Source organism: Ursus americanus, chromosome X (assembly GCF_024610735.1).
Source record: "Ursus americanus isolate L20-20 chromosome X, mUrsAme1.1.p, whole genome shotgun sequence".
Taxonomy (NCBI): Eukaryota; Metazoa; Chordata; class Mammalia; order Carnivora; family Ursidae; genus Ursus; species Ursus americanus.
In genome coordinates, this window is record NC_142164.1 from 110424116 (window position 1) to 110450906 (window position 26791).

At 44.6% G+C, this 26791-nt stretch overlaps 2 protein-coding genes and 1 long non-coding RNA gene across 4 annotated transcripts in view; 1 reads left to right on the forward strand and 2 right to left on the reverse strand.

The window, feature by feature from the left end:
• The window catches only part of LOC123796559 (uncharacterized), a 268080-nt gene that overhangs the window by 237870 nt on the left and 3419 nt on the right, over positions 1-26791 (forward strand). The window lies entirely within an intron of this gene.
• Positions 2213-3266, reverse strand: MAGEB17 (MAGE family member B17). The gene has a single exon (XM_045804053.2). The coding sequence runs from the start codon at positions 3264-3266 to the stop codon at positions 2262-2264; it is 1005 nt and encodes a 334-aa protein (XP_045660009.2). The 3' UTR covers positions 2213-2261.
• Positions 13832-26791, reverse strand: part of GRPR (gastrin releasing peptide receptor) — a 35079-nt gene continuing 22119 nt past the window's right edge. Inside the window, exons 2-4 of one of the 2 annotated variants that reach the window (XM_087860150.1) lie at positions 19447-19798; positions 17495-17874; positions 13832-15492 (exon numbers count right to left, since the gene is read on the reverse strand). In XM_087860150.1, the coding sequence (XP_087716276.1) occupies positions 15414-15492; positions 17495-17874; positions 19447-19798 (811 nt within the window). In that variant the 3' untranslated portion in view covers positions 13832-15413. Of the gene's footprint in view, positions 17875-19446; positions 19799-26791 lie in introns of both variants that reach the window. The other variant, XM_045804054.2, reaches the window with a different exon arrangement.

Here is a 26791-nt window from a genome sequence, read left to right on the forward strand (position 1 = left end):
TACTGCAAACCTTGCAGATGGAATCAGTGTGGCCGGAGTGGTGGGAGACTGGGAAGCTGTAGCTTAAGGCAGCATGCCCAGGACAGGTGGTGACTGTCCGAGAAAAAGCCAGCCGAGTTATTCCTTCTCTTCACCAACTGGACTTAGCCTCTTCTGTAACTTTGGTTCTAATACATTGACTCTCTCTAAGGCAGGGGTGGAGCTGCATGGTTCGGCGAGCCCGTCTTTCAAGGTGATCTGACCCTGCATATGTAGGTGATCATACGGTCCCCAACTATTTTCTTTTTCTTTATTCACACCACTTGTTTATTTTGAGTCTTTATTGCTCTAGCTATGTGTTCCAAACCAGTAGTTTGTGCACAGAGCCTTCTTTTTATCACCTGACATAGATCTCAGGGTCGTGAAATGAAATGTGAATTATGACACAAAATCTGCATCTGGCTGAGAGGCACAGGGTAGTGTGGGCTCTAGATAAATTCAGACCATGGGTCCAGCCCTGGCCCTGCAACTTACCAGCAGTGTGAGCTCACTCACATTAGCAAACCCTCCGAGCCTCAGGTTCTCTGTCTGTGGAGCAGGTTTGATAAGCCCTGTCTCCCAAGACCGATGGATGTGTGGAGTACAAATCCAGCACAGAGCCTGACGAGTATTGAGATATTTTTGAATAGCAATTATTACCATGATTATTTTGACCCAGACGATACCATATACCACACTGGGATTTATTTTTTTTAATCGTGGAGGAGGTCAGAGAATATGCAGTGTTTTAGGGAGAAAACCAAACAAACCCAAATCAGCCAAAATGCTGCTTAAAACTAAATAATATTTCCCCACAAGGTGGTAAGTCATTTGATGTGGGTGTGTGGGAGATTTCCTGGTTGGATACACCGTGAAGCTACTACAGGTGATGCATCACTACAGGTATTGCCTCCCTCTCAGCTGCCCTTGCGTGTAACCCGTCTCGGTTTTTACTCATTTTACCACCACCAAAAATCTAGACATCATTTAGAGTTTGCCATATTACACAGAAGAACGCCCAATTTAGGTTTCTTGTTAATGGAGCGGTCAATCCCCCAACCCACCCCAGGCTAGGGCAAAGTGGTTGCTGACTCTCACCCTATTCTCAGAAACTCTCTGGACGCTGAGTGCACAAAACATCTAGTGAGTGCACTGTGTTCACCTGCCCGGAAACAGAGCCCAGGAGTCCCTCTACCCCTGCCCCAGGTGTCTGGGGACTTCTCTCTGGTTTACCACATCCCTAAGGAACTGTTAAGAGCAGTTTTCCATTGCAGACATAGTCTTTCCATTGTGAGACCCACCATCTGGGGCTCTGGTCCCTGCTCACCATTTCAACAGCTTCAACCAACCCTTGGTGCAGCCGAACTTACAAGTCCCTCCCACAGAGGGACTGGCAGCTTGCCGGGCTCCCAGCCTGCCTTGTCTCAGGAGATTGACCCGGGACTGCTTCTGTGGAGAATCTCCTCCCTCTTCTGCCTTCTATTCACCGTCCGTCAGGAGGAGGAGTGTCTCTCCCCGCGTTCCTTATCTGAGAGCTTCTCTTGGGCTCTGAAATGTTATTGGCAGGGCTGGGTCTTCTTTGCGTACACGTCCTAGAATTAACATGAAGCCTTCCAAAGAGCAGATGCTCCGTTCGTGTTTGGCGAACTAAAGAGACGGTGAACAAGAATTCTAATTCATGACAATTTATTTTCTCCCACATTCTTGAAAAGCTAAGCAAATCCAGGTATGTATCTTTTAATTCTACCAAAAGAAAGAGCAAAAGAAATAAGAAAAGCCAAGAATTAACCACTTTTTACTTTTTTTTTTTTCACTATCTTGTTATCTCAACATTTTCACTGTGGGGTTCTCTTACATTTTAATGAAAATCCCTATTCCGGTGCAATGTTTTTCTTGTACTGGATCACAATAAAAGATGCAAGGATTTTCAATTTGTTTTACAAAATACAAAACCATTACTCTCAGACTTGATAACCAGCAATAAATATGTGAGCCATGGTATTCATAAACTTAGATTCTGAATTTAAATAAACTTTTTTAAAAACACATTGGAAAGATAAGAAAAAAAGAGGTAAATCTGTACGTTATTTATGAATAACAAGAACACAGAGAAGAGATACATTCTGCTCTCTCCAGCTCCACCTGACTCCCCACTACGTTAGGAGGTTGACAGCCCTTTCCACCTGCAAGGTGAAGACCCTGTCCTCGACTTTGCTAGGGCTGAGGGGGCTGCTGGACATGGCCTAGGAGCAGTCGCTGGCCTGGGCACCAGGGGCAGCCTTGGTTGCAGCTCTGGCTTGGGCTCGCTCTTCCTCATCTCTCAAAGCCTCTTCATACCGGCCCAGGAAGGCAGTGGGGATCGTATCACTGACTTTAGCCAAGAACTCTAGGACTTTCATCTTGCTGGTTTCAGCGTGGGCTCTGGGACCCCACAGGAACTCATAGCGAGGGGGATCACTGTCGGGCACCTGGCGGTACTCCAGGTACTTTTCCTGCACCAAATCTTGGGTGATGAGCTTCCTGGGCTCCCCAAAGATGAGGTGCCTCCTCCCAGCATAGACCCCCAACACATTCAGGAATTCCCACATCTCCTCCTCAGTGGCACGGTTGCCATTCATGAAGATCACACCCAAGAGAGGCATCAGGAGCCCACTTTTGGGAAAACCCACGCCATCACTCAGACGCCCTTCGGTGGGAAGGCCCACTTTGCTAACAAATTCGTAAGAGTGACTGCTGGGGTCAACTTCCTTCAGCTCAAGGCCAAAGACCAGCTCCAAGCGCTCAGTGGTTCTCTTGAGGATCTCAGGGAATTGCTCCGTGTACTTTTTGTTGATAACCTTCAGCATTTCTGCCTCTGTAATGGGCTCCTTCATTTTATACTTGTACAGCAGAAAATGCACCAACATGCCTGCCTTCCCGGCCAGAGGATCTTTGTGAGAGCTCTCAGGGGAAGGTGGGGCCTGGGAGGAACTTGGACTTTCTTCCCCTTGGCTCTTGGCATCTTCATCAGAACTTGAGCCTGAAATGGTTACATCAGGACTGCTGGTGGTTCGGGCCCTCTGAGACTTTTGGAGAGGGCCTGTTGCAGGGGAGCTGAGGGGCGCACCCTCACAAACAGGCAAGGAGGAAGAGGAAGACTCTTCTTCCGCTGCTGCGGTGGCCTGAGCTCCCCCGGGACCCTGGCTCTCACCTCGGGCCTGGCGGCGTTTCTCACGGGCACGGCGCTTACTCTTCTGACCTCGAGGCATGACCGAGGTTAGGACCAGCAGGCAGGAGTGTAACAGGAGGCACCTGATGCAGGCACCTGGAGGAGGAGGATAAAAGGGTGTGAGTCCCCTCAGCAGGGAGATGTCATTGTGGCTTTAAAAATGCCCCACTGTAGGTGTCCTTGAGGGCACTGCTGTAGGACCCGTAGGGCTTCTGTTCTCTCAGGCGGTCTGTCTCCTGAGGACCTGGTGGAGGAAGTCAGAGCGCGCCTTAGGCTGTAGTCTGCCAGCCCTGGCTGGGACCAAGACCCTCCTTCTCTGTTCCTCTCTGACCCAGCTCCCCTGCCCCCTAAGAAATGAGTCATCTCATCCTAACAGCTTTGCCCATGGCTTTCCAGGCTGACACCACAGGGAAGCCTTTCTGCAGCCTCCTCTGTTTGGAGTGGTTTCTCTCATTGCTCACAGAGGATTTTTACCTTCACTCCCAACAGGGCCTGGGACACCTCTCTCTGCTAAACCGGAGCAACCAGTCCTTACACCAAGGCCCTCGCTTACTGAGACCCTGTGAAATGAAGTCAGGGGGCATCTGAATCTGTCAGCTCTGCCCTGGACTTCCCATGGGTGAGGCTTGGTGCAACCCTCTCCACTGGGGGGTTGACTGGTCCCCATTTCCTCCCTCAGTAGCCTCACCTTGACACCTGACCAGTCCTGGGACTCCGCCTTCAGTGGACCTGAGCTCATGCCTTTTACACCAAGGTCTTTGCTTAAATGGGACCTCAGAGTTGGAAGTTCAGGGTGAACCACATCCTGCCAAGGCTGCTCGGGGCCTGCAAAGGCTGAGAACAGGGTGGGGACTCTGTGGGATTCCACAGCTCTCCACTGGGTCATCAGCTCAGTCCTCACCCAGAATTCTGACCTTGGCTCAGGGTGGTACTTCTGACTCCTCATTCTACTAAACTGAGTCAACCAGGCTCAGATCAAGGTCTTCCCTTCCCTGAGTCAATGGAGGGGAAGTTGGGTCACACCACATCTAGATACACCTGCCTCAAGCCTCCTGGAGCTGAGAGCATGGGTAGTGTTCTGGTCTGCCCCCTCTTTTGGGGGGAGGTCCTCTCATTAGCCCTCAGGGTCCTCAATTCGAAATCCCACTAGGGCGTTGGTCTCCTCCAGCTGCAGAACGGGGGCCACTTCCTTAGACCAGGCCCTCCTCTCCCTGGGATATTTCAAGCAGGTCAGCCCCACGGCTCTGCTGGGACCTCCCAGAGCTGGGGGGCAAGGGCACTGGGTGGTTGTGTCAGTCCATATTCAGGATCTCCACCTTCATACCTGGCCAGGCCTGGAACTCCACCCTCCACTTACTAGAGTTCATGCCCTTCAGACCAAGGTCCTCCCCTTCTGAGTTCCCCAAGGTGGAAGTCAGGGTGAACCTCGGTATATCCGAGGCTATATGGGGCCTCCGAGGGCTGACAGCAGGGGCAGGACTGTTTGGGACCCCACTGATACACATCAAAGCCTGGGACTCCTCCATCTACTGATCTGGATCTACCAGCCGCATACTCGAGTCCTAACTTCCTCAGGCGCTAGACAGGAAACACGGACACACTGCATCTACCCATGCCTGCTGCTCCTAGTCGCGGTTGGCTCCTCCCCCCTTTGAGGGAAAGGTCCCCTCAGCACTCAGGCTCCCACCAGGACTCCAGTTAGGGCCCATGATTCTTCCCGTAGCAGAACTGTGGCCACCCTACCAATACCTAGGCCCTCCCTTCCGTGGTGCGCTCCACACACAGGTAAGCCAAATAATTGTGCCGGGGCTCCCAGTGCTACGGCTAGGGCAGGACTTCATGGGGCTTCCTTGGTGCTGGGCAGAGTGGTTGCTTCAGTCCACATTCAATGCCCTTACCTGAGCGGTCCTGAAATTTCCCTCTCCACTAACCCAAGGTTGCATCTGTCAGGCTAAGTTCCTCACCTTCCAGAACTTTCAAGGCAGAAGTCAGAGTAAGCCACATCCGGCCAAGGCCTCTAGGGGTCTCTGAGGGCTGTCAGCAGGGGCGGGTCTACGGCAACCCAGTGATATCAATCCAAGCCGGGGACTCCTCCCTCTACCCACTTGAGTCCACAAATCTCACGTTGTCCCTGAGTCCCTAGTAGGAAAAGTCGGAGTATGCCACATCTAATTACCATTGCTACAGACTGCCAGGCCTGGCAGCAGGGGCGGGGCTCTGGGCACCTTCCTCTTTTGGGGAGAGGTCCTCTCTTTAGTATTCAGGCCCCTCACCTGAACTCCAGTTAGGACCAAAACGCCTCCCTCGGCATAACTGGCACTGCTCCCTTTCTACCAGGGCCTCCCCGACTGAGAGCCCCAGACAGAAATGAGGAGCTCCTGGGCTGAGCGGTCGGCCTCGTACGACGAACAGGGCGCTGGGAACATGTGACCCTCTTTGCTGGGGGGAATTATATCACTAGGTCCTCACCTTGGCTCGTGTTAGTTCTTGGGTCTCCTCGCTCTGCAGGAGTGGGGCCCAGTCCCACTAGATTAAGGTCTTTCTCTTTCTGAGGCACTGTAGGCAGAAATGAGGGGGCCCTTCAGCCTGACAACTCTGCCTCAACCTGGGCCTCCCAGGTTGCGGGAAAGGGGAGCAGGGGGAGGCTCTATGGTGTCTCCTCTGTTAGAGTGTGGGTAATTCCCTCATTCCTCCCTAAATTTCATCACCTTGACACCTGGCTAATCCTGGGACTCCACTCTCAGGAAACCTGGCGCTGTCCCCCTCAGATCAAAACCCTTACCTCCTGAGACTACAGAATTAGAAGTTAGGGTTAGCCGGGTCCAGACTTGCCATGACTGACGGCCAGGGCAGGACTCGATGAGACCCCACTATTCTGGCTGGGGTCCCTTGAAGCCTCCCCTTGAAGCCTATTAGAGGCTCACATTCCTCCCTCTACTGACCTGAGGTCGCCAAGGGTGACCTGAGACCAAGGGTGTCATGTTCCTGACAATCCTGTAGGGTAATTGGGATACTTAGCTGCACAGGCCTGCCTGGGACCCTATAGGTCTTCAAGCAGCCATAGGCCAGTCTCTGTGGGTTGTCTATATTCTGGAATGTTGGTCTGCCCCATCCTCCTACATAGGGATACTCATTTCAGCTCCTGTCTCCTTGATTAAAGGCTTCCCGGGAAATGCAACATCCCTTCAAACTCTTGAGCAGTTTCCCGGCTGTAAATTTTGCAGAAAATAGTTCCTTGCCCCAGAGTTATGAGACCTGAAAAAGCTATAGCTTAAGACAAGAGACCTAGGAGAGGTGGTGTGCTCTCACCAGCCAGATTTAGCCTCTTATGTAACTTCGGCTCTATTAACTTTCTACAGAGAAGGGGCAGAGCCTCAGGATCTTTGAGCCCCTGCGCTTCAGAGGTGATGTGACATTGAGTATGTAGATCATGGGATCGCAAATACGATCTTTCTTTCTGTATTCATACTCTTCCTTTATTTTAGTATTCTTACTGCTCTGGTAGTGTGTTCTGATTCAGCACTTTGTACGCAGCCTTTCTTCTCACTGCCTGAGATACACTTTAGAGTAGGGAGACGATTCTTGCCCCTAAAGCGCTGTATTAGTCTTATGCTGGGGGGTCAGCACCTGCAGCTCTCAAGCCAAATCTTGCCCACCATCAGGTTTTGCAAATACAGATTTGTTAAAACACAGCCACGTTCATTCATTTACATGTTCTCTATGACTGATTTTATGCTACAACAAGAGGGTTGAGTAGTTTTGACAGAGACTGTAGATCTCACAATGCCTAAAAATATTTTACTACCTGGCCCTTTACAGAAAATGTTTGTCAATCCCCGATCTAGTGGGAGAGACCAGCATTCACACACGTAAATATAATTCAAGGCAGTTTATGATAAAAGCTAGGACCCATGCAGAAAGTGCTGTTTGAGCACAGGAGAGCAGGAAGGCTTCACAGAGAGAGAACCCTGGAGCTGAGCTTTGAGGAATGGGTTGGCCAGCTGAGATGTAGGAGGACATCTGCTCATTGACTTTGAATAGGGATGCCTGGTTCTCCCCTCCCAGAGATTCTGACTCAGTTGTTTGGGCAGGACCTGGGCATCAGGATTTTATTATTTATTTATTTAATTTTTTTTAGAGAGAGAGCAGGAGAGCGAGGGGAGGGGCAGAGGGAGACAGAGAGAATCTTAAGCAGGTTTTGAGTTTAGATGAATGGGAGAATTTTGACAGCCATTAAAAGGCAAAGAGGACAGAAAAAGAGGTGAAGGATATTGAGAGAGAGCGATTTTAGTTTTGAATATAAATAACCAGTTAGCATCTAAGTGGGACTGGTTTTTATTATTAGGCGCCTGCACAATTTGGAGTGACCTGTTTTCTGTGTTCTCTTAAAATGTGCAACAAGGCAGAAACTTTAAGGCACTTTTGGAGCTACAGACCAGTAAGGGGGGGTCGATGCCCCTTTGCTCTCTTCACAACATTCATGTAGGACCTAACTGGTTTTCACCCTTGGCTTGTGAGATATTTTCCTTTTTCATTTGTCCAAACAGAACCACACCCTCCTGCTTTAAAGGGACAGCAAACAAGGTTTTGCCTACAATCTCAATTCTGCTTCCGAGAAGGTAGTTACACTGGAGCTTTTAGCAACCTCTTCTTACATAAAATTGGAACAATAACATCTGATCAGAAACCCAGTACCTTCTTTGAGGTGGGTTAATGGGTGATAGTTTCTAGTTCTTTGAAAAAAATCACTAAGCAATAAGCAGATACAATTTTTTTATCAATATTTTATTTTATTTTTTATATTCAGTTAGCCACCATCTAGTACTACATGTTTTTTTTTTTTTTTTTTTTGGACAGAAGTTTCTCATGGGAATTTGGGAAGCATGATATGTCCCATTAGTTACTATCAGGTAAAATTAGTCTTTCTGGGCAAGGCATGATTTGAGTACAACAGACAGCTGCCACTGTTAGTTGACCTTATTAGCAGACCACAAGAAAGGAAAAATAATCAATTGTGTGATGAGTTCAAAGATGACTCTAGGCCTGTAAGGCCTAGATATGTTCCCAGTCCCTGGAGAGCAGGGATGCAACACTGGGGGATTTGGCCACTCTGTATGGGCAGAGTTTGGTCCAAATGACTAAGGTGGTAAACATGCCATATGAGGAAAGAGATTCCAAGGCTCTCAAGCCAGAAGGCTGGGGAAAATGTGTGGACACCACCAGATGGCGTAGCAAAAGTATCAAGCCCACTATGGATTTCTTCACAGTAAATGATGTCCTCTGTCAGTGGTCACAAATTGAATATGCATAGGATTTATTTGGGGATCTGTTAAAATTCTAATGCAGAAGGTATGAGGCAGGGCCCAAGAGCTTGCAGTTCTTTAAAAGATTTTATTTATTTATTTATTTATTTGAGAGAGTGCAAATGAGGACTTGCAGGGGGAGGGGTAGATGGAGAGAGAGAGAGACTGAGAATCTCAAGCAGACTCTGTGCTGAGCACGGAGCCCAATGCAGAGCTCGATCTTACAAGTCTGAGATCATGACCTGAGCCAAAATCAAGAATCCAATGCTTAACCCACTGAGCCACCCAGGTGTCCCAAGAGCCTGCATTTTTAACAAGAATGATGACAACACTACCAGTCCACAGACCATACTTTAAGTAGCAATATCCTGGAAAACTCCCCAAGAGTTGACCCACAAACATAGACTGTTCTAGCAAAGAGCACACTGGGGAGTCAGAGCTAGTCCAGTCCCTCTGAGAGGCACTGAGGAGCACTGGGCTGTCAGAGAAGGTGGGAAGGGACACTGGGAAACATACTGGGTAGATGTCATAGTTGACAAGTGACCTGGAACAAAATGCTTGACTTCTCTGATCTCAGTTCTAGAAAGTGGGGCGGGGGGGGGGGGATGTGCTCTTAATTTATAATATTGAACACAGTTCAGTCCATATTCGAGGGACAAGATGCCTGCTGTTGTGTCATTGTCTTGATAAGCTGTTATCTGTAATCTCTTGTATTAGAAGCCAAAGTTTATCATTATTGAGCCCAGTGAACAGGAACATTCTCTGCCTAATGTGTTACCAGATAGGCATGCATAGATTTACCTTCCCTGTAGCAGAAGGGCCTGATGAACCTCTCCTCCCCACGTCATTTCCTAGCCAGTTGTTTTCATTTTTCTAAAGTCTGATGACCATGTGGAAACCCAAATCATGACACTTTCTTTAGCTTCCTCATTTGTGAGATGTGGGGTTGTGTCTGGGCATTCTCTGGTGTATGTTCCAACTTCAATAATCCAAGACTCTAAGGAGAATATTAAATTCTCAATATTACAATCCATGCATCAATGAAGCTGCTTTTCTGACATGGTAGGCAGCGTGCTTACGAAGAGTTTTAGAGTTCCTGATATGAAAATTCCCCTGGGCTTTGGGTAGAACTCTCAGCAATTAACATGGACCAACCTCAAATGTCAATTGGATTTTTATACCCTAGATGTCTCAAAGATTTTAGTCTGCTCATCTTCCCATCTAATCCAGGAAAACGAGAGATGCAAGGTCTACTTTAGGCACAATCATGAATCACCACTTTTAACTGTTTTAAACATTGACACTCTCAGACAGCATTTACAATTTGACGGACGGTGATACATCCAGAGATGACCCCGTGGTCGTGGTTATATACACCCCTGCACTCTGGGGCCTCCTTGGCATGGCTGTCAGTGTGCCCCTCAGGAATTTGTTCATTGTATCTGAGAGGCATGCTCTTCTCACCTGGAGTGCAAGGGGCGTCGACAGCCCCAATTTGCAACCAATTGTGTTATTTCTTTCGTGCTTTCTTGCTCTCTGATCGCTAGGATTATCCCAGAAAGCAGAGGTTCTCAAACCTTGGTACTTAAGCTCTAAAGAGAGCGACTTGGAATAACTGTCAAATTAGAATACTATATGGTCTTTATTTCTGCAATTCCACATTTAAGATGTTTTCCTACAGCAACACTTGCTCATGTATGAGATTATATGTGTTATTCATTGCAACACAATTCATCGTAGCAAAATACCAGAAACAACCTAAATGTTCATCAAAGGGAGACTGAATAAATAAAGCAGAAGATGCTATGCAGATATAAGAAAGAATGAGGAAGAATTTTGTATAATGATATGGAAAGATCTCCAAGATATGGTGTGTAGTGAAGCAAGCAAGGGGCAAAACAATGCTTATAATATGCTACCGTTTCTGTAAAATGGTGGCGGGCTGCAGGAAAGCACATCTTTGTATTTACTGGCAAGTGCATAAGACGTGTGCAGTAGCACACACATGTAACAAGGTAGCAACAATGGTCACTCATGGCGGGGACTGGAGATGGCTGCTGGAAACCGTGAGGTAGCCTCATGACTTTTCACTGAATACCTTTTTTATGCTTTCAATTTTGAATCGTGAGAAAAGCTTCCTTATTCAAAAGTTAAATACATATTTTAAAAGTTTAATAAAACAAAACCCTTGTGTTCTGTGGAATAACCTGGGGAGCTTGTTTTAAAATGCAGATGTTTAGGCCAAACCCCCAGATGTTCCCAGTTGGTTGGGAATTGGAGAATCTGCATTTTGCAACAAGCAGCCTGGGTGATTCTGATGTAGATGGTTCTGGAACGGAAGAAGAGCCCCAGAGCAGATGGCCATCAACTACATCCATGCAAGAACTTTATTTTTATTGAACATTGAATACATGCATCTGTCCATTTAATAAATTATGCTTTATTATGTTAAGAAATAAAACACATTTCCTACCTTCTATGACTTAAATATTCAGCTACACTGATTTGACTTAATGTCACACAGATCATGTACAATGTGATAGAAGCATTGGAAACATGTCTTGAAAAACAAGAATAAAATCACTGAGCACACTTCATAGACAGAATTTCACATGGTCACACAGTTAAGTTTGTACATTTAAAAGGACCTGAATCATTCATATTAATATTGTGAATTTCTTATAAATAATTCATTAGTCTAAGGAGTCTAGGCAAAGCCAAGCCATGACATTATTTATACTAAGTACCACACCTGGAACTTGTTCTGACTTATTTAACACAGAGCACATTTTTGATGCAATAAATATTTACAGTTAATAGTAACAAGTACAACTATAATTTACAAAATATGAGTCTAATATTTAAAACAAAACAGAAAATGACATAAAGAAGTTTGTGCCACGTATTTTTACAACTCAGACCTTTTCAACAAATTTTATTACCCAAAATTATGCTGACTTGGATGCAAGAAAGGTTGTGTTTGAATCTGTTAACCCCAGATTACAGGGGGAAAAAACTTTAATCAGTTTTACTTTCTTAATGTTATACATTATCAATAATAATATATCAATAGCACTGGCTAAAACTGAAGCAAAGTGATGAAAAAATTTGGATTCACAACAGTCCTAAATTATATAATGTACCTTGAACACTGAAATCCCGAGGTATACCAAAATTTTCAAGCTCGTCTGGGAATTAATGAGGTGTTGAATGTGTAAAGTTTTACTGTCCATTAAAATGATCCTTTTAAAAGACCATAAAATTATGTGAATCCTTCCATGTCATTATATGGCTCTGGGAATGAATTTTAAATTTGGAGAAAAAAAGGGAAATAATCTTATCTTCTAGAATGTGAGCTCAGAATGGGCAGAGAGACGATGGTATCTGGGTTTTAAACAGGGTACCTAGGGCTAAGCACTCAGATGCCTAAGTCCATATCTGAGCTCATGTCTTAGTCCAGGAGAGATTTTTCTGTTAAAGGCTATTCATGTAGCCTGGGTCTCTAGGCTTCTGGAAAACCATCTGCTATCATATCTTACTTTTTTTGGGGGGGGGTGAGGGTGGGAATGGGGAAGGGGTTCCACCCCTTCCTGATACCTGTTCTCCAATGAATCCTAATTCAAAGAAAGATGCCTGGATTGACTCTTCTCACTTGTGTCCTCTGTATATGGCTGTTTGCCAAGGTTTTTTTTCTCCTTGGTTAGTCACAGAACCAGGTGGGAAATTCTTCCCAGGGCTTCCAGTTGCAACTGAATTGTGTGAACGAAGGGACTTCCTTGCCCCCCTGCTCTTTGCTACATTTCAGCCTCTGCCTGCAGCGAGTCCTTAACTTACGTGCTTAGAAACATCTTCCATGCCCTTTGTGTATATTCCTCAACTTCCTTGGTAGCTCATGCCTTTGGACAAAGGCTAGAGTAGGGAATGGGACTATTAGTTACTGTGAATTTCTCACATGGGCTGGATTTAGGAAGCAGTGCTGAGCAGTGGAATGGACGGGGTCTTAAGAGAGATCCAGGTCCACATTAATACTCTGCCATTCAGCTGTGCCATGTGACCTTGGGATGGTGAAGTGATCTCCCTGAGATTACTTTTCAAGGTAATCGTGCGCTCAGCACTGCGTTTGGCACATCATTGGTGCTTGGTGAAGTCGAGCCCCTTCCTTTCCAGGGCTTCTAGAGCCACAGAACTCCACTGAAGTTTCACACAGATACAGTGTGTTCTGTGGCTTGCGTTTTTGCTCCCAAGGATCCCGCCCTTCTTCTCTTAGCCTTCCACTTCAGTGTGACATGGAATACTGTTCCGGCTAATCTGCCTTTCTGGGGAAACCAACAATGACTTGGTTCCCTGACTTGGGCCATGTTAAACAGACCCACTTTGCGGGCACAGACTGTCCTGTAAACTGGGAAAGTGATGAGCAGCACTGTTCTTCAGTATCACAGAACGGCCATGAATATAAATGAAATCAGATTACGCTAGACCGTATGAAATCACCCTTGTGTCGGTCAAACACGGGTCAACATCTGTAGTTGCATGCTTCAGCCTCAGAGTTCCATGGGTCTTTTAATCTAATCGTAGATGGTCACTAGTAAATGTCATTTATAAATTTCCATAGTAAAGGATGTTAAGCAGCTCTTTGGCCAGCAGGGAAAGTTTGGATTAGATGAGGCAATGAGTATAAAAGTGCTTTATAGACCATGAACACCAGGTAAATGCAAATTGTTTTTTGAATTAATAGTGGACGTGTAATATTTTAACCTAGGGGCTCTTAAACTTTTAAAAAATTAGATAAATTCCACTGATCGCATTTCTAATGTAGTTTCACAAAAGAAAAGTCTTCTCAGGGTGCGATTTGTTGATTACGCTGGATACATTCAGCTGGAGTTCACTCTTGGCCCCTACCTAAAAGAAGGGTGTCTTTGACGGACAAAGTTATGGTAAGAGATGGCTTGATATTAAAGGTATTGTGTTTGTGTTGGGGGTGGGAGGCTGGGGGGACTGTCAAGGTGGGGGCCGAGAGGAATGACCGTCACATACAGAATAAACTAGAGCTTGTTAGGGCTTGGTTTCTTTGGATAGCTGACACAAAACCTGGCCCCAGGAGAGTGAATCATTTCTTTGTTTTCAGTTGTTAATCCATTTTATTAAAATTCAGCTGAACATTAGACAAATGTGCGAAATGTGCTCCACTCCTCCCAGCAAGCCAGGGTTAGTTCGGAGCCTCTAACAACAGCTCCTTTGGGACCTGGATGTGAAGGGTAGAAATGGTCAGAAAGTTTGCCCCCACCCCCACCCCCACCCCGTCACCACCACAGAAGTTAGTCCTATTCATTCAGCTCTCATATGGTCAGGGTCCCAGGGCGATCATTTCTATCTGGCTTTTGGGAAAGTGACTTAGCCACCTTTTAGTCCAAGATTGAGGATGTCATTCAACTTGTAGTCCCCAAACAAAGCTACTCTCTATTCCTAGAAGACATTTGGTACATGAATAGACTCTGAAACCACTAACCGTCTCTACTTTTGGCATAAACAAAGACTTTGTAAGTTCAGTGTGCCCGTGTCCTACGGACAAGTTCATTTATTTCTGTTCAGTGTGCATTTTCATAACAAGCTGAGTTTGGTTCATCTGAAGCAGCCTCTTAACTGTTTCTTTACTTAAGGGTTCTCCATCCTTCAAGATGAAACCAAATTGCTGGTGTGGCAAAGAGGGAAATCCCAGACTTGTTAATGAGGGAGAAGGCCAGGTTCAGTGGGGGGAGGGAGGGCAGCCAGAAGAACAGGGTTGAGCCATGCGCGTTTATGGGGAATCATCAACTCACCCACTGGGAGGGGCCCACCTTGCTGTGGAATACCGCTCCTAGCAGCGGCTGCGCCTTCCCTGCCAGCCGCAGCCGTTGGTGGGAAGACGGCCTTGTTTATTGCTTCATGTATCACTGTTGAGCTGCCTGCCTCAGGGAGGCTCAATTGAAGATAGATTGAAAGGTAGTGTCTGTCAATTGAATAAACACAGATGGTTTTCCACAGCAAAAATTGATTTTTTTTTCCTTGCCAAAGACATAAGCGCTAAACCTGATTATCTTTGGAAGCCAGGCGTGAAATGTCTTAGTTCCAGCCCCTGCCACATTCTGCCCTAACAGGGAGGTGGTATCACGTGGGGGCGGGGGTGTCTCTCACCGTAATTTCAGGTTCTTGAGATTGAAGAACTCTGAGTGGAAGGGCCTAGAGAAGGGCCCAGCTAAGTCCATCCCAGTAAGAAGGTTTGGGTCCATCCATCAGTTGATTCACAGAACAGTTTTGCCAGTCCTGGCTCATTGGCTGGCAGAGGCCTTCTCCAAGCCTTTCATTAAGGAGTCCCCAAAACGTGATAAGATTTGCCTCGGGACACACAGCTAGACCTAGACTTCAATCTCCTCACTGTCCAGAAGCTAGGGATGAGCCCGACACAGTCTGTGCCATGACGTTACCTGAAGGAGACACTAAGATGAGTCCTACTCCCAAAATGTCTTTGAAATCAGGTAGATCAGAGATGTTTGAACAAGTCACACTACGTACCCAGAATGCTAGACATTGTAGCCCCTAACTAGGTACGAAGTCACTTCATACTCAAAGAATTTGGAAGAAATCCAGGTATAAAATTGGGGAGCACTAGTTCACGATGACAGGTGCATGGAGGTTGGAGGTGAGCGGGAAAAGTACCCCTGTATAGTGAGGAGATCAAGCAATACGTTTTTTTATGTGTCTTTCAGCTTTAATTCCAAAACATAACAAGCTAATGGGACATTATTCATACAAATTATTCCAGTGAGCTCCTGGAAGTGATAGAATAGTCCGTCTCCTTCCATTCCACTAATGTGAACATGACTGTAGAATGTCGGTTGAAGGAAATCTCAAGAGGAGTTGTCGCAAAGGTTGCAGTAGCGGGGCAGCTGGGAGCAGGCGGGCGGTATAAATGCTTTAGAGACAGAGCTAGAAACAGTGACAAGACAAGACTCAGGATTTTAGCAATAGAGGGACCTCGGTACTGTCCTCTCATTCTAAAGATGAAAAAATGAGTCGAGCTAAACTCATAGCTAGAGACAGAGTTGGATGTCCAGCTAAAAACCTTGCTTCTTTCAGCTACACTGCCTGTCTTGCTTTTCAAACTGTCCGATGTCATTATGGACTACCAGGAAAGCAGGTGGGTACAGTATAGAACTGCACACAGCAGACAGCAGTGAAGAGGTCTCACTCCAGCTAATACAACTGTAAACACAGATCTTTACAACTGTCTTTGTCCTAACTTCTAAAGCTCTGCGGACAGCACTTCCTTGTATCAAGAGATGAAAATATTTTCATACAGGCCATATGGAAAAGGGCGCTGACCGTTCCTTCTCATTTGGACAGAGAAAACCGGAACTAACATCGTCTTTGGATGTGAAGGATACACCTTAGGGCACATTTGCAGAATTCAGCTTTATCTGAAAGTGGGTTAACGTGTTTGCAGTCTGTCAGACTTGGCGTATCCTGGAGTCAAGAAAAACTTGGTTCAGGGTTTCTAAAGTAAGATGGTCAAATTTCTTTACTCAGAAAAATAAAAAGATTTCAGTCCAGTATTTTTCTGCACATGGCTGTTTCATAAATACTCCTCTTGGCTGTTTTTTTAATCCATTCTTAAATCTAAGCCCCTGCAAATTACTTCTACATATTCAAACAGAAATGTCTATTACTGAAATTTTATTCATTTCCTCCCAGACTTTAGGTAAGCATATGTTAAATGTAAACATGCTGCTGTTTCCACTCAGATGTGATCTCTTTTTTTTTTTTCCATAAGAAATTACTGCTTCAATGTAGCAGACAAGGACAGCCAAATCTAAGTAAATACATTTGGCTGAAAACCTGTATACCAAAAATAAATACTATATGTACTTATAAATGATGAATTGAGAACATGATCAATTTTTTCCCAAAAAGATTTCTATTTTTTTTTTTTAAGATTTTATTTATTTATTCGACAGAGATAGAGACAGCCAGCGAGAGAGGGAACACAAGCAGGGGGAGTGGGAGAGGAAGAAGCAGGCTCATAGTGGAGGAGCCTGATGTGGGGCTCGATCCCAGAACGCCAGGATCACGCCCTGAGCCGAAGGCAGACGCTTAACCGCTGTGCCACCCAGGCGCCCCAAGGATTTCTATTCTATGGCAGAACTAACTATACCACAGATGACTGAAATGGGGAAACAGCAAAAAGGATCTCCACTGAGTTAGAATTCAGAGTGTAAGATATCGATCCACAGCCTCGCACGGATCTTTGTATATGTCTATGTGTTCGGTTGTGTTTTTGCCTTAAAATGATGTGTTGAATGTTTCTATGTCCCCAGTAACATCTTTCAAAAACAATCAACACTCAGGATTTGTTTTAAACTGGCTTCCAGTGTTATCAATTTGGGAATGGTCCCTCATAGGACTTTTTCATAGGGTTGGCTTTCATGTTAGGAGTGTAAAAAACAGTTCCTTGGTTTGTGATTATAAATATTCCTGAAAAATTACTCAAATCATCTTTTTAAAGCACTAGTTTCTGCTTAAAGAAATGACAAGGTAAAGTCTTTCCACAAAGTGGGCATTTAACGTGTAATTTTTCTGCTATATAAATTTGGTGGTTCATATAATTTCTAAGACTTAATTGGCCATACCTGTATATCAGGGCTTGATGCTTAAAATAATAATTTCTTATTCCCTTTTCTAAAAAGGGGAGAATTAGCTCTACATCAGAAGAATATTTAGAAGTTGAAATGGAAAGCGTAAGCCTTGATGGGCCTTTCAAACATAACAGCAATCCATTTGGGCTTCTCTGCAACCTGCCTACAAACTCATAGCCTTCCCAAGGGTCTTTGGAGGGTATAAAGACAACAACAGATGTGAAGGTTCTTTACTAGCCATAAAGCAAAACCGGGGACCCCTGGGGTGACAGGGTCAAGGATCAGCTTAGACATACCCTTCATGACAGATGTTTCCGTTGATGAGGCTGAAGGTGGCCACAGAGGGGTTGGTACTCTTGAAGGAGGTCATGCAGGTGGTACTTCTGCCAGTGCTGTGAGAGCGGGTCATCAGGCCAGGCCGACAACAGAGGAGCTGGGTGTTGAACTGTTTCCTGAAACTCTTGCTCAGCAGGTAGAGGGCAAAAGGGTTCACACAGGAGTTGGTGAAGGCCAGGAGGCGGGCGCAGATGCTGGTGATGAAGTGGAGCATGGAGGTGTCCACCTCAGAGTAGTGGTAAGAGCGGTACAGGTAGATGATGTGGTTGGGGAGCCAGCAGAAGGCAAAGAGGCACACGAACACCAGCACTGTCTTGGCAAGGCGCTTCCGGGATTCAATCTAAGGGGAGAGTCACGTACACGGAGACAGAGGGACCAAGGGACAGTGTGGGATGAATGCAGAGAGACAAAGATTCAGACAGAAAAACAGGGAAAAAGAATTGGGGGAATAGATGAACTCACAAAGCCACAGAAAAAGAGTTCAATGCGAGAAAGAAGACAAGAGAAAATCCGACAAAATGAGAGAAAAGCAACAGAAACAGATGGAGAAAAGGGGGGGGGGATTCAGAAACACAGAAATGGAAAAGTCAGGAAGCAGAAATCCATGAAGTAGAATATAGTTAGAACGTGCCACTGAGAACAGATCTTTAAACAAAGTTGATTACATGCTTGAATGGATTGCACAATGAAATCTTAGTAAGTGACCTCTTTTTCCTCAGGAGAGCCCTGGTGCAGTTTATCAGCCATATGATAAAGCAGCCAGCTTTGTTCTTTCTCATTGGCCAAGCCAAAATAACTTCCTCTTATTATTATTTTTCATCTCAAGTTATTTCTGGGCTATGCTATACAGGAAGGTTCTTAGACCAAGTGGGCTGAGCATGTCCTTTCACTCCCAACACCCTCTGCTACAACGGCAAGGGGAACCATCTTTCCCATTAAAGAATCTGAGGTCCAGTGGATGTTCACTATTGAGAGGTCTTTCAAATACGGAGACAGTTTCACTGAGAACTCCACTGTCTCCTCATAATTGAGGCAAAATAATAATAATAATAATAATAATAATAATAATAATAATAATAATAATAAAGGCACTTTAAAGGGTGAGGCCACCAACTGAGTCAGCTGTACGTTTAAACAGATGGGGAGTCTTTCTGCTTTTTCCATCATAAATACCATATGATCTACATTTGGACTAGAAAGCAAGAACTGACAAAAAGGAGAAAGCTGGAGCCCCTGGTTTCTGCTATTCATACCTCAAGTTTGAAATTACACAGTGTTATGGGGGATGGGGAAGGGAGTTTAACACATATGGAGGGCATTCTGCATTCTGGGCACTCTAGGTCAAAGATATGCTCTGCCTTTTAATCTTCCAACATCCTTACAATATAGGGGTTATCACCCCATATCATGGGTGAGAACTGAGGCTCAGAGAGAGTAAGCGAGTCAGTCATTAGTCTGGATTTGAACCCAAATCAACGTGAGCCTATCTTAATCAAACTACTTCTGTTTCTTCAATCAGCCTCATTTTCCTGCTCCCTCTGCCTTGTCCCCAGGTGGTAACCCTCTTTCTATCCAAACAATGTGACTGGAGTTTAAAGAAGTCACATTCCTATGAGTCTCAATATTTTATTTTGTTAACAATACTTTTTCAGGTATTTCTCAAAAAGAAACCCATACTTCAAATCTTCCAGATTCTCAACACCTCCCTAGGTGAGGTCTTTAGTAAGAGAACAAGATTATAAAGAACACCTGAATTCCTGGGCTTCCGTGGCTAGGAGTTTCCATTTACCATCACCCACCTCCTCTAATTGCAGAATCAGGTGACATGACCACCTGTAATAATGTACTTGTCAGTGGAGTGCAAAAGGGATCAAAGCCCTAAAGAGGAAATTAATCAATCCTAAGCACCCACCTGCTTCTTGACATGTATATTCCCTTCCACAGGCAGATTGTAAGCACTCTGGATCAGATTTCTAGCAATGAAGTAGTAGTAGACAGAGATAATTGACAGTGGGATGATGTAGAAGACCAGGAAGGAAGCCATGGAGTGAATTTTGGGGTGCAGCTCATTAGAGTGTGGGTATGGGGCACAGCTAATGAAGGTCTGGTTGGTGCTTTCCTCGTGGAAGGGATGTAGATCCGAAAACACAGCCTCCGGGATGGCCAGAAGCATGGAGATAATCCAGATCGATGCGGCTTTGAGGCAGATCTTCATCAGAGCATGAGAGGCCTGGATATCCATTGGTCGGACGATGGCTTTGTACCTGGGGCAGGAAAGAGCAAATGTTGTGCGTAAGTGCATAGTAGTATTATGGATGCGGGGGCTGGGGCTAGGGTGAGGCGGGCCAGGCAGCTGGGTGCAGTATTTAAGGAGGTGCTCACTCTCAGGTTCAGGCAAGTGCTGGCTCTGTACTCACACAACCATGGCAATGAGTGCCTCCCTAAATGTTATACCTGAGTGCCTTGCTCGCCTTATCCTAGTTCTGGCTCTGAAGGATGTGTTCCTGTTTCTTCACCCACAGTTCCTCCTGAGTTTAAGAATACTTCTCAGAAAAGCTGAAGCTCCTTTCATTTTTCTTCTTAAATCATAGAAATTAGTAACAGGCATGTTTAAAGAAGGACACAGGGGGGTACCTGGGTGGCTCAGTGGGTTAAGCATCTGACCCTTGGTTTTGGCTCAGGCCATGATCTCAGGGTCATGGGATGGAGTCCTGAGTCAGTTTCCACACTCAGCACGGAGTCTGCTTGGGATTTTCTCTCCCTCTGCCCCTGTTCCCACTTCCACTCTTTCTCTCTCTAAAACAAATAAATAAAAATCTTTAAAAAAAAATAAAGAAGGACACAGGGACAAGGTTGGGTTTTTTTGTTTGTTTGTTTGTTTTGGCAAAGCCTTCATTTTGAGTATTCAGATGCCATTTAGGGAGCCTGAAGTCATTGAGTATTTACATATGCCTCTTCGCTTTTTCAAGGGGTGCAGAACAAATAGCCCACTGAAAAAGTTATTCCAGGAGCATCCCTGTAATTGCCAAATTAATCTTCCCCTGCCCTCCTTCTCTCTTTCACTCTCAGCTCTTGCAGTATTTAGGTCCCTCCTGGGTTCTGTACTATATGTGCCCCTGTCTTGGACTGAGTGCTCTGGGAAGCAGACGCTGAGATGAAACCAGGAGGACAAAACGTTTATCGGGGAGTAATACCTGTGAGAGGCAAAGGGAAGGACGTGAGATTGGATGGGGGGGAGTGTCAGACCCTGATGCAGGCCTGACAAGCTCTACACCAGTGAAAGTGACCAACCATCCTAATTTGCCTGGAAATTTCCCAATTTTAGCACTGAAAGTCCTACATCCTGGGAAATCTCTCGCTCCCAGCAAACCAGGACAGCTGGTCACCCTCTACCAGCCTAATGGGGAGCTCGGTAACAGAGATTGCCCAGCGGAGGAGTCCTGTCTTGGGTGGAAATGGCCAGGCCTTATATCACCACTTTGCTTAGCCATGGGCTGGGGCCACCCAAAAAGAGTATGACCTTAGTTACTATCTGGTTTAGTCACTGGGCAGGAACTGTCCAAGAAGAGCATGACCATAGTTTGAAAGTGGAAGTGGACTCTGAAGGAATCGACAGCTGGAGGCTTTCAGCTCACCACCGTCCCTGCAGCTGGATAGTGAATCTTTTCTTCGAGGGAGGTCTGAGTAGAGCATCTCCATGTCTGCCACAACTCCCCGTACAATACCTCGAACAATGGGGTGCACACCTGTTTTGCGTGCACTTGTCTGAGAACCCACTAGAGGATGAGCCTCTCGTGGGCAAAGAGTGTCTTCCGTCTTGGCATTTGCCAGCACTGTGATCTGCACACACTCCACAAGTATTTGTTCCGTCGAACATGAGCTGTGATAGTGGGGAAGTTGATGTGAGTTGGGACCAACTAAATGTGAGGGTGTTCATTGCTGATAATGCTATGTTAAAACTGGTCCTACCACTGATACTCTTTTATATGATGGACTTCAGTGATGGGGGAACACTTGTTTCCACTTGCTTCCACGTTGATTAAATTTCCATTGAGTTACCACTCTTTGCTGCATCCTGATTCCTCACTCACTTTCTGCCTCCCTCCAGGTAAAGGGGAGTGAGTTATTAAGAGGTGAGTTTGAGAAAAAGACATCGGCATGTACACTGGGCTCAGAGAAGCCTGTGGCTGCCTAACTGACCCTGACTAGGGCAATGGCACATGTAATATAGGAGATCAGGTGTTTGCAAGTTCATTACTGCTTTGGACCTAAGTCACATTCTCCAAATAGCTTTATCAGGCATAGAAGCAATTATTTTTATTGTTCTAGATTTCTTTATCTAGCTCTCTGTTCCCAGCTCAGGTAGAGAAGAGAGGGCTCTTATTTAATGGACATCCTCAGCATTCCAGAACAATACTGTGGTCCTGCTTCAGTGTACCTCAGTTTGCTTTTTCCATCCATAGATTATATTAGTTCATTTTAAACAATTACAGAAAAACAAAAATTTCAAAAGAAGTTTTATTTTCTTCTGGCACTTGCTCTACTCACTAGTTATCTCAAACATTTTTGTTCCTAGTTCAGAATGTAGGCATTTGTATCTTTAATTAGAGGTACGTGAACATCTTCAGCCAAAGATGTGTATGACTAAAGCTATCTCTGATACATCAATTACAGATAAAGTAGTAATTATGACTTCTATCTGCATTTTCTGGCAGGAAGCAGTCATAAGTACCATTGACTCTCCAGGTGAAGGTGATTCACTCCTGCATGAGTGACTCACTTCTTCAGGAGGCAGCAATCAGAGTGAATGGCTTACCTCCTTTTCTCTTGGGAATCTTGTACTCCTAAGTGCAAAATGCCATGGGAACTGTTGAGCTGCTATTTCAAATTCACAACTTTTAAAACATAAAAGATAGTATAAAAACATTACTTTTCTAGTTTTGCCAGAAAAATAATTTGAGTCTAAATAAGCCTTTATATCTATGTACCAGTTTTCAGGAAATGGTGGGGATAAAAGAATCTGCTAAATGATGAAGATACAGTCAAATCCCTAATTGGAAAATACTACAGGAATGACTCAATTTTTTCCCCAACAAATATATGGTATAAAAAAGGAGAAAAAATTTTTTTAAAAAGGAAGGAGAATGGTTATAGACCTACTGGGATGTTTAATACATAGTAAGTGCAATGTGTAGACTCCTTTTGGATTTTGATTCAAACTAAACAACGATAAAAAGATATTTTTGGGACTATTGAGGAAAATCAAATGTAGATTTAGTACTGGTGATATTAAGGAATTATTTTTAATATACTGGGTGTGATAATGGTATTGTGGTTCTGTGTTTTTAAAAAGACTTTATTAAAAACACACCCTAAAATATTTACTGTGAATGTATTTACAATGAAATAATATAATGTCTAGGAATTGCTTTTAAATAATCAGATACATTCATATATCACTTGTGCAATTAAAAAATAAGTAAAATGCACTGTAAACAATTTTGTTATAGAATATTCATAAAATATCAACAGTAATTAAAGAAATCCCATTTACTAAGCTCTTGCTTTGTGCCAAACAGAGCATAGCATTATCTCATTTATGTTCCAGACAACAGAGAGGTGCTATTATCCTCATTCTACAGGTGACAAATTTGAAGCTCACTTTCAGAAGTGGTGGAGTCAGCTCTTTTCAGGATATCATAGCTCTTTCAGAATAAAGTTCTGGGTAAATCCTTCTTAGAAGCAGAGAAACAGACCAGAAATTCCCCAAATGTGTATAGAACACTTCCCTGGAAGTCTAATGGTTCTATAGAGCATGCAACATGTCAGTCTATTTCTTCTTCTGGTATAGATAGCTCTCCCCAGGGCTCCCAATGCAGGGAGACACCACTGGTGGTGGCGGGGGGGAGGTAGTTTTTGTTTAGGCATGATGGCTAGTTGGACTGGGGCGGATACTTAATCTAAACCATCCAGTGAAATGCTTGACCAGCTACTGAAGAGCCTCTCTTTCTCTTAAGCATTTAAACTGAAAAAAATGACAGGATGTAGTTAGTCAATAACAGAAGCTAGAAATAAAAGATTCTGATGTCAAGAAAGGGATTGGGCATATTTTAACCATGTGCAAGATGAATAAGCAGAGTAGGTAGATTGAGAGAAAGAGGAAGAATGAGGCAGACATAAAAGAAGCTGATGGGGCGCCTGGGTGGCTCAGTTGGTTAAGCGTCCAACTCTTTTTTTTTTTTTTTTAAGATTTTATTTATTTATTTGACAGAGATAGAGACAGCCAGTGAGAGAGGGAACACAAGCAGGGGGAGTGGGAGAGGAAGAAGCAGGCTCACAGCAGAGGAGCCTGATGTGGGGCTCGATCCCAGAACGCTGGGATCACACCCTAAGCCAAAGGCAGACGCTTAACCGCTGTGCCACCCAGGCGCCCCAAGCGTCCAACTCTTGATTTCAGCTCAGGTCATGATCTCAGGGTTGTAAGATTGAGCCCTGAGTCAGGCTCCTTGCTGAGTGTGGAGTCTGCTTAAGATTCTTTCTCTGCCAAGGGGAGCCTGAGTGGCACAGTCAGTTGAGTGACTCTTGATTTTGGCTCAGGTCGTATCTCAGGGTTGTGAGACTGAGTCCTGTGTTGGGCTCTGTGCTCAGTGTGGAGTCTGCTTGAGACTCTCTCTCTCCCTCTCACTTTCTCCTCCCCCACCTCAAAAAAAAAAAAAAGGAAAAGAAAAAGAAAAAAGAAGAAGAAGTAGAAGCTGAGATGATGTGGCCCTAAGTCAAATGGAGGGTCCTTGGTTCCTGGCTCATGAACTGCTTTTGAATGTACAAGAGGTCTCCTGTTACAGTCTAATAATTCTCCCATTTCCTTTTCAGTTGAGTTAGTTTGAGTGGCTTCTCTTCTTTGTCAACAAAAGAACAGCTCTTATCTAGAACAGTTAGACATGATGGACATTTCAAGTTATCATCAGGGGCCCCTGGGTGGCTCTGTCAGTTAAGCATCTGCCTTCAGCTCAGATCGTGATCCCAGCCCTGTGTTGGGCTCCCTGCTCAGCCGGGGAATCTGCTTCTCCCTCTCCTCCCCGCTCATGCTCTCTTCTCACTATCTCTGTCTCAATCTCTAAATTAATAACATCTTTAAAAAAAATAAAAAAATAAAGTTATCAGATTTATTTCCAGCATCATTTTGCATACATCATCCCCTAGTTGCTGCCCTCTGAAAGAATGAACTATCAACTTTAATTGTACCCAAGAAACAGACTAGTCTATGGTCTGTTCCTAAATTCTCCATTACTTTCCTGCCTTCCTCCTTTCTTTCTGCCCAGTCCCAGAGTCTCCATTCATCTATCCTTCCAAATTCCAGTTGATAAGTATCATCTTGATGAAGCTTTTGCTGCCCAATCTAGGCCTCCATAATTTCTGTTCTTTCTCCTAACCTAATTTTATGACAGGATTATTGATGTTTTTTCATTTTATGTTTACTGTGCACCATCTTGAATTATCTGCTAGCTTTACATGGGTATATCTTTTCTTTTTCTTTTTTTTAATGATTTTATTTATTTATTTGACAGAGAGAGAGACAGGCAGCAAGGAGGGAACACAAGCAGGGGGAGTGGGAGAGGAAGAAGCAGGCTCCTAGCGGAGGAGCCTGATGTGGGGCTCGATCCCAGAACGCCGGGATCACGCCCTGAGCCAAAGGCAGATGCTTAATGACTGAGCCACCCAGGCACCCCAACATGGGTATATCTTTTCTACCTGACTTTCTAATAAATGTCCTGAGCTGAGAAGCTTACAGCTGTTCCTCTTCTCTTCTTTCTGTATCACTAAAAATGCTCCAGGTCCCTTGTTCTGCATACCACTTACTTCAAAGTACAGGCTCAGTGCATACTTGCTAATTAATTAATAATATGTGACTTGCAGGTGTGTCTCTTATTCCCAACTTCTCAAAAATGAGAGTAGATTCACTTTTACATATTTAGTAAGAATCTTCCATAGACTGACAAATTCACTCCTCTGATACTATGGGGCTCAAGACAATTGCTTCCCACTCCTAAAAACTTCTGTGCTTCATTTTTCTTTTTTTTTTTTTTTTAAGATTTTATTTATTTATTTGACAGAGAGAGAGACAGCCAGCGAGAGAGGGAACACAAGCAGGGGGAGTGGGAGAGGAAGAAGCAGGCTCATAGCGGAGGAGCCTGATGTGGGGCTCGATCCCAGAACGCCGGGATCACGCCCTGAGCCGAAGGCAGACGCTTAACCGCTGTGCCACCCAGGTGCCCCTGTGCTTCATTTTTCTTATGCAAACATTGGAAAGGTCAGAAACGTTCTGACATTAATAAGATTAATGTCTCAAAGAGCTTTTTGGCAAGTAGCAGTAGCTGACTCCCACACCCAGGGTTGGAAACCTTTACCCACACAAGATTATGTCTTTTATTCAAATATGGGCAGTGTATTTATTTTTAAGAATGCAGCATTTCACCCCTCATTTGTCCATAATTACCTACTGCAGTCTGTAGGAATTGTTGAACAACAATATTTTAAAATCTCCTGATGCGCAGTACCTGGAGTGGACTGAGGTGAAGAGAAAACTAAAGGAATTAAATGGTCTCTAGGTAATTGGCACATTGTCAGGGCTTAAATTAGAATCCTAACACCTAATCAGATTTGACGAGGCTATTAAACATCGGCTTTATTTTCTCCTGAGAATAATGCCAGGAACTTTTCTGAAGAAATGTAAGGCAATTATTAGCTGACTTGTAAAATGACTATAATCCAGAGCAATGGAATCTTATCTCCCTTTGAGGTATTACTCTGCCAATGGAGAACTTGCTGGTCCTTGGTGTGCATCCAACCATTATCTTTAAGTGTGTAACAGATTACAGTTATCCTTTTCTGTTCTCTCCAGGCCAAATAACTCCAATTCTCTTTTTCACTCCTTCTTGATATACTCCGGTTTTCTCTGGGCTCTAATGTGGACTTGGGAGCAGAGATCTGGTTCCTAATGGTGATTCTACCAAGTAGATTTATGGTCTTGGACAAATCATGGACTCTGCACTTTAGTATTCTCATCCCTCCATGGAAGATAATAACTGCAATCTTCAATGTAATAACTAATTCTGGCAAAAATGATAAAACCATTGAGGGAGAGGTTTTAGGGGAACAGGATATTCATATAGTCTCAGAGAGTCTCCCCATAGACTACTGTCTAATTGCAAAGAGGAAAATGTACCTTTATGTTGGGGAGATCCAGAAGTCAGCCCTTT

Excerpts from the sequence above, each read along its gene's own strand:
- MAGEB17 (XM_045804053.2), bottom strand. The coding sequence starts at position 3,266 with ATGCCTCGAGGTCAGAAGAGTAAGCGCCGTGCCCGTGAGAAACGCCGC.